The sequence below is a fragment of the Rhinolophus sinicus genome, chromosome 2, assembly GCF_057876585.1.
Source record: "Rhinolophus sinicus isolate RSI-liver-muscle chromosome 2, RSI-T2T, whole genome shotgun sequence".
Lineage (NCBI taxonomy): Eukaryota > Metazoa > Chordata > Mammalia > Chiroptera > Rhinolophidae > Rhinolophus > Rhinolophus sinicus.
This window is the reverse complement of record NC_142502.1, coordinates 123242303-123250188: the sequence shown is the minus strand read 5'-3', so window position 1 is coordinate 123250188 and position 7886 is coordinate 123242303. Positions and strand designations below refer to the sequence as shown.

Below are 7886 nucleotides of genomic sequence, written 5' to 3'. Positions count from 1 at the left end.
ATTAGAGCCCTCACCCTATTAATCAATTATTTTAAATTCCTTGTCTGATAATACCAACATTGGTGTCCTATCTGAGTCTGGTTCTGATGCTCTTCAGATTGTGTTTTTTTCTTGTCTTGTAGCATGCCTTGCAATTTTTTTGTTACTATTCAGACACTTGTAAGAGATAATAGGAACTGAGGTGAAAGGCCTTTCGGTGTGAGGATGTACGGTAATCTGGTAGGAGGAGTTGGGCTGTTTGATGTTTGCCTTAACTGTCGGTGCCAGAGGCTTGTTTTGAGTGTCCTTGTTGCTGTCTCTCTGCGGCCTTCAGGCTTCCCTAAGAACTCCCCCTTAAACAATCTGCACTCAGTTATATTTGATTCCTATTGATGTGGTGGCATGGTGTGGGGGAGGGGAAGTGTCCTATAATTTTAATGATTCAATCTCAGTCTTTTACTGGGCCTGTGTTTCTGGGCTGTGACCTTCACAAGAGATTCTTAGCATTTGTTCACCCTGGAGGTGAGAAAGGAAGGCTTGAGGTGGCTGCAATTGGGTAAATGTCCTTCTCCCATGTGGGATAAGGCTCTGGTAAAGTCTTTTCCCCTAGAGGAGGCTTTTATCATAGAGAATATTCTGGGCACATCTCAAAATGATGGCCTTTTGCCCCCACCTGCCAGAGCCAGCAGGGAATTTTTCTTTACTCTTCGCCATAAGAAACATGGAGTCCCCAGGAAAATCTGGAGAACACTCTAAGACTGGCCTCCCGAAGTTTCTCACTCTCAAGCTAGCCCACACTCAGCCTCCAGCAATTGGTCAAAATCACCATACAAGGGATCCTACCAGCTTATGGTTCCAGCAGCTTCCGCTCTAGGTAAGCTGATCTCAGCTGCGAAGCATCTCTGTATTCACACCATCGCTCCAGATTTCAGGCCAGCAGTTTGCCTTGTCACCTCGGTTCTCTGATGAGTACAAGAAAAAGCGTTTTTCTTTTCAGTTTTGTCAACTTTTTTCTTGTTAAGGACAGGTGTGACAACTTCCAAGCTCTTTACACATTGGACCTAAAACCAGACGAACACTTGTATAATCCTGAGCAGGTTGACTTTTCTGAATCCATTTCGCCCTTTATGAGATGGAGATAATGAAACTGCTAAGCCTACTTCCTGTTCCTATTATTTACATTAAAGCTTTATAAATAGAACACTACACTTACATAGGGGGTTATTATCTGTCAAGTTGGTGAAACTGTCACCAGGAAACAAGGTGGTGAACTGTCACCAGAAAATGTCTATTAAGCCAGAAATATTTCTCATCTCCCTTTGAAATTCCTGTGCTAAAAGAACGTAAAAGGCATGTGTCCCAATTCCACAGCTGGTCCATAATGTCCCCAGTGCTCCGCCATGCTCTTCATCTCAAGACCTTTGGATATGACAGTCATAAAAGGAAAAAAATCCCTGCCTACAAGGAACAGACCATTGGATGGTTATGTGTGCAAGAATTAAGCATGGTAGCACGTCATTGAAATCCCGATGTTTATTTGTTACAACAAGTAAAGTTACCTAATAAATTGGTATTTTGACATTGGGGCTGCAGTTACAAAAACTTGAAATACTGACAATAGTTTAGTGGTAAGAGGTTGGATGGCAAAGAAAAAAAAGATACTGTAGCTCCAAAGACTGAGACTCAGGTTATACTGTGGTGAAATACTGAGTGAAACCGTCACCTGCGATAGTATGGATGACAGAGAGAAAACAGAGGCCGCTAGGGAAAGTGGCGGGAAAAAGGCCAAACGAGAAAGTGTATGGATTGTTCCCCTCCATAGTTACCAAGGGAGGGCTGAGGGGGGGAGGGAGGAAAAGGAGGGAGGGTGGAGAGAGATTGGAGGAGAGGGGGAGGGGGAGGGGGAGGGGGAGGGGGAGGGGGAGGGGGAGGGGGAGGGGGAGGGGGAGGGGGAGGGGGAGGGGGAGGGGGAGGGGGAGGGGGAGAGGGAATTGGCTAGTTTTGTCAGGCAGAAACAAAAATTCCAGAAATTTGGGCCCTTGCTGTGTTACAAACATTGAGCATTATAAATTCCAGGCAATAGGAAATAAGAATGAAAAAGGCTTTGACCAAGGCCCATTAAAACTTACCAGGTAAACAAAGTGACTCAGCCTTGAGCAAAACAAAGATTATGGAGGTGATATTCCCACCCAAACCTTGTTTTGGACGGCTTCAAGGTAACTAGTAGTAAGTTGACAGAGTTTGGCTTGGGGGCAAGGAAGACAAATTAACTCCTGCTCTCTTCTCTAATCCTCCCAGTGTACCTGCTGCCCCTTCGGCTGGAAACCGTCCCCACTCAGCCTGGGCCTGCGTAGCCCCTCCCGGCACTTCCCACGCGTCTCCTCTCCTGTGAGCTGTTCTGCTCGGCTCTGGAATAAGCTCAATGTTACTCCTAGACTTTTCCCACCAGCCACCCTCTCTGGCTGCCCATCCCTTCACCTGGAGTTGTCTCCTCTGCTTGGGAATGAGTGGGGCACCCTGCCCCATGGTGGCACCCCTGGCTCACTCCCATCTTGGCACTCGGCCGTGTGGTGGCCCTCCAGCCCCGCCCGTGACAGGTCGCCAGTCAGCCCAGAAGGCCCAGGGCTGAGGGCATATGGCTCCTGGAACAGCTGAGGGCACAGGCTAAGTCAGCCGTCTGCGTGACGACGCCTGCCAGATGAGGGTGATCCCCAGTGAAGTCAGGGCACTTGCTGCCAGGAAGGACATGGCCAGGTTGGCTCCAAGTCATGTTTGTAAAGCTCGATCTGGGTAGCTGTGTGGGGAAAAACTGCCTCAAGTGACAGAACTGGACACTCACTCTTAAGGCCCGGAAGGAAGTGGATTTTGGAGATAGAAGAAAGGACCTCAGTGGAGGGTGAGGGGCTGCAGAATTCCAGGGGCGGCTGTGAAGGGTCAGGAGCCAGTGGGTAGCGGTGGGGATGGGAAACCCATTATTTTGGACATACTGTGACATGTCTAGATGTTCTGGTGATCTCTAGTTGTTTGGCAAAATCTGTTAGGAAAATGACGCAAATGCCAAAAAAAAAAAAAATCTAAAAGTCAAAGGGGTTAGGGGGTCAAGGAGGGACCCCAGGTGTCCAACCTTTATTTCTGAGAGAAAATGGTCTTTTCTTTTTTTAATTATGACTAACTTTAAGGCCTTAAATTCACACGTTATTCACAGTTACATTTCAACTAGGAAAGAGGTAATCGATCAGCTCATTAGGTGTGAAATGATTTCAACAAGACTTCGCTAAAAATTTATAGAAAAGTAACGCACGTTACATCCTGTGTGTCAGTTGAGGGTGAGAGGTTGTATCACACTGTTGACCCGCCACCCCCCCCACCCCCAATAAAGGTTGCGGTCGGTCGCACTTGGGCCTTGCCTCCCTCCACGGTCCTGTCACCAGCAGCCATCCGTGCAGGCCTGCGCCACCCATCACTGCTGCCAGGCCTCGGGGACCGTGCATGGCCACACAGGACCTTCCCTGGAGTTGGAGCACAGGTCAGGTTTGGCACATGTTTTTATTTTACTTTCACATTTACAAACTCAAGCAGCCCTTTTCAGAAAGGGAAGTCTGAGGCTGCCTGGAAGAAAAGCTGGGCTCATGGGCAATGCACAGAGTTGGGCACTTGGGTCTTTTCAATTGGGAAACTGTCCCGTATCTCAAGGGCCCTCATGGTCAGATGGCATCTGGTGGCCGTGGCTTGCTCCTCGGTGCATGGGAGATGCGTTACTTGAGGCTGCCTCTGTCCAGGGTTTTATTGCTGGTGAACCTCGTTATCCAACTTAGAGTCTGGGATGATCGCATGATCAGAAAGGGGTCTGTCCAGTGGTTAGCGCTTTGCTGAGACGAAAAGAAACTGAAACGTAAACTACGCTGACTCTGCAATGCTGCCAAGCTGTCTGGGTTGCCCTGGAGGAGACAGGCAGAGAAGCCCCCGTTGCCCCCCCAGGTGGAACGAAGATGACAGGGGGACAAGGATCAGGACAGACATGCCCAAATCCACAGCAGCCGAGCGCCAGAACCCAACCAGCTCTTCCTTTTGCTGTGCCACATTCTCTTAAAACCCCCAAAGATGTTCCCCTTCTCGGGTCGAAAGAACCTACACTCCCCTCAGTTTCCAAAATTGTATCTCTTGGGCTGAATGAGACAATCACTTGGCAGGCAGAGGTTCACAAATAGGGACTAGCGGTACACAGGCATGTATTCTGGACGGATGGATTGCCAAAAAGTGCCCTCGGCTCACCACTGAATTTCATAGGAAGATAGTCATGGAAAAAATGGTTTGCCTCTGTGGTTACAGCAGCGCCAAGATGAAAGCCAGAGGTGTAATTTTATTACTCAGATGTGGTCCTGTATCAGCCCCTGCAATTTCTGTGAACCATTAGCTTCTCATGTCTCCTGAAAGGACTGGGTGCCATTCCTGTAATCCCTGGGTGACAGGCAGGACCACTCCACCATCCAGGGCAGCTGCAAGGGGAGCTGCCCGCCTCCTTAACAGCTAAGGGAAGGGACTCCTAACGCTGTATAATTTTTCCTCCTGGTCTGTCAGGCTGCAAATGTTTTGTCCTTTTCCCCTTCTAAGGAGAGCACAATGGCATTGGCAGGGGTGGTGGGCGAGGCCCTCAGTGCACCTGATGTTCAAACTAAGCCGTAACGGTCAGGGTGCAGCTTCACCGGCTGAGGCACACACGGGCCCGTTGGAGACTGCAGGAGTCTTCCAAGGAGTGTCCTTTCTGTCCTCGGATCTCCACCTGCTCAGCCTCTGCTCTAACAAAGATATCTGAATTCACAGTCCTATGCATTAGTTGAGCAAAAAATCTGGCTTCTGATACCCAAAGAGCTTAAAGTCCCCTTCGAAACGAGCATACAGGCGCCGGATGTCTCGTTTGCTGATGCCCAGAAAGTAGAGCTCCACCTTGGTTTTATTATACACGGTGATGCCCGGTGGGATGGTGGGGTACGACACCAGGTGGTCTATGCCCGCCTCCTTTAAGATGTATGGGGCGTCGTCCTCCAGGGTCTCGTGGTGGCCAATCACACTGTATGTTATCTCGCAGGGTGCACACAGTTCTACGTATGTCACCCAGTGGATGATGTGGTCCCCAAATTGAAGGTCCAGCCATCTATGGTTTGGATCGCCCAGGTAGCGCACAAAATCTTCAAACTGGATGCCCCTGGTCTCCGTCCGGTTCCTCCTGTACTTCCGGATGATGCCAGGGGCAATCTCATGCCTGTACCAAGGTTCAAAGCGGGGGTTATGAACAAACTTATCCTTAAACGCAGAAATCAGTCTTTCGAAGGGATCTCTTACGATGAAAAACTTGAAATATGTTTTCAAGCTAAAGGAAAAAAATGAAGAGAAACGAGGTTAAGCTGATGCTGTTGGTGGCAACAGCTGTGGGGGTGGGGGGAGGAAAGGACAGCTGGAGCAGCTATCATTGCTTCCTGAATCCTCACGGGGTCCCAACACCAGTGCAACACATGCATCTCTTACTTAATTCACTCAGCCGTCATCCGAAAGCAGATCCTGTCATTAATGCCTTTACAGGAGAGGACATGGGTCTAATATACGGTGATGGAAAGAGAACTAACTCTGGGTGGTGAACACACAATGTGAGACATAGATGATGTATTACAGAATCGTACACCTGAAATCTATGTAACTTGACTAATAACTGCCACCCCAATAAACTTTAATTAAAAAAAAAAAAGAAAAGAAACTTTAACTGTCTAAGGCCACAGGACCTGTCCTCGTGGATCACTGAGAAAGCATCTATTTAACCATGTTTTGTTTTACGTATTTCAAAACTTTAAGAATGTTGAAAAGTTTTGTTTCTGGGCAGAAAATCCTAAGGGCAGGAACTCTGAGTCAGGAACAGCTGAGGCCAGAGAAAGTTACTTTAAAGGTTTATCTTTAAAAACTCAATTCAAAATTGACAGGACACGGGCGGGAAAATAAGAGGGGGTGGGTAAGAGAACATGGGCGAGCAAGGCTTCAGGCTGCAGCTGGCAGGAAAGGTGGCCTGGGAGAGCTGCGGGCAGTGGCAGCGGTGGCGCAGTGGCACCAGTGTGAAGGGCCCGCGGCAATGACGGTGACAGCACAGGGAGGACACTGCTGTCATAACGCTGGAAGGGCCCATGGCAGGGACGGTGACAGCACAGCGAGGACACCGCTGTCATTATGCTGGAAGGGCCCGTGGCAGGGACGGTGACAGCACAGCGAGGACACCGCTGTCATTACGCTGGAAGGGCCCATGGCAGTGACGGTAACAGTACAGCGAGGACAACGCTGTCATTACGCTGGAAGGGCCCATGGCAGTGACGGTAACAGTACAGCGAGGACACCGCTGTCATTACGCTGGAAGGGCCCATGGCAGTGACGGTAACAGTACAGCGAGGACAACGCTGTCATTACACTGGGAGGGCCTGCGGCAGTGATGGTGACAGCACAGCGAGGACACCGCTGTCATTAGGCTGTGCTGACGCTCAGGCTCCGCACGGCTTCAGCCGTTCCCTCACAAGGCCCCAGGAGTGCTTAGGAGGGTGGCAGGAGGCCCTGGCCCGGGAGCACCTCTGACCTGAAGGTTCTGTACAAGCTGGGAAGACCGGGTGACTGGGGCAGAAGGATTGAAAAGCAGGTGGGGAGCAAGAGGCCAAAGTTTGGTGGATCCCTGACATTCTTATTCCTTTTAAACCTTGTTCTACGGGGCCATTTCATAGCTAATGAAGAGAACATTTCAATTTATTAGCTAAGTAATTTTTTAAACGCCAGCGTCCACTCCTGCCGTGATCGCTGGGGTCTGCCTCTTGGGTCTGTGTGGGGCCCAGTCCACACCACCCCTCAGGCAGCCACGGTTGGAAGCAGGCATAATGCCTTTGGGAAAAATGAAAAACGAAGTGGGGTTTCCCTGCCACCTAAATCCCTTTTTCATGAAATAACAAGCACACTCAATAAGGAGTCCATAAAACACAACCAAAGCAGAGCAAAAACGACCACTCATTTCTATTAAGAAAATGACCAAACTTTCATTTTAAAGGACTGCGTGAAGGTGAGGGCAGAGAGGCGTTCTGAAATTCTCATCAAGATTTGTGAATTTAAAGGCACTGAACGCCGGGTGTACTCAGCTGTCTCTCACGAATGCAAACCAAGAGCCCCCAGGATTTCCTGGCGCACTGTGGGGTACCTGGCAAGTACAGCACCGTGTCCAGGGTTTTGTAATAGCAAAATCCCCTCCTGTAGGAAACTGCCCCTACCGCTTCTGAATTTCTGCATCACTGAAGGAGGAGAGACGGGGAAGGCCGTTCTTCTCGTGGTCATGAACCACGTTTTCAGGGATCTCTTCGATGGAAGGAAAGGCTCCTGGGAAGTAAACAAGAGAGAAGGTGAGTTGGCTGGCTCAGTGCCACCCTTAACGAAGATGCCCATCTCTTAACTTGGACCCACATTCCCCACAAGCCATTCCCGAAATCCACGGCAAGGCCTTTGAATTCCCATGGCTTCTCCTGGCAGGACGAGAGAGTGAAGAAAAGCTTTTGGCAATCTGTAAGCCAACAAGGAAACACGTTAGGGGGAGGTCAAGGGAGGGAGGGAGCACGGGAAGGAGATAAGGGCAGCATCTACTGGTAACGCACGCATCCGGGTTAAAACGGCCATGAAAGAAAGATCCCTGCGTGCAGACAGAATGTCAAAAACCAGGGTACTTATTCTACTACGAAACAGGGGAGATGCCAGACTACGCCCACAACACCCTCCCAACAGGCGAGGTGCTCCCAGCACCCCCGCCCCCCACGCCTCAGGTGGCTCCTCGGGAACCTCACAGCACCCTGACTGGCACGGGGCAGGGATGTGCTGGGACTATCCGGCTATGTGGTGGGGCT

At 49.9% G+C, this 7886-nt stretch overlaps 1 protein-coding gene across 8 annotated transcripts in view; it reads right to left on the bottom strand.

Annotated features, from left to right (window-relative positions):
* Nucleotides 1–3506: 3506 nt before the first annotated feature.
* Nucleotides 3507–7886, bottom strand: part of CHST10 (carbohydrate sulfotransferase 10) — a 28926-nt gene continuing 24546 nt past the window's right edge. For all 8 annotated transcript variants that reach the window (XM_088796018.1, XM_088796016.1, XM_088796014.1 and 5 more), the window contains 2 exons: nucleotides 7263–7368; nucleotides 3507–5347 (listed from right to left, as the gene is read on the bottom strand). In XM_088796018.1, coding sequence (XP_088652144.1) covers nucleotides 4810–5347; nucleotides 7263–7368 — 644 coding nt within the window. In that variant the 3' untranslated portion in view covers nucleotides 3507–4809. The remainder of the gene's footprint in view (nucleotides 5348–7262; nucleotides 7369–7886) is intronic.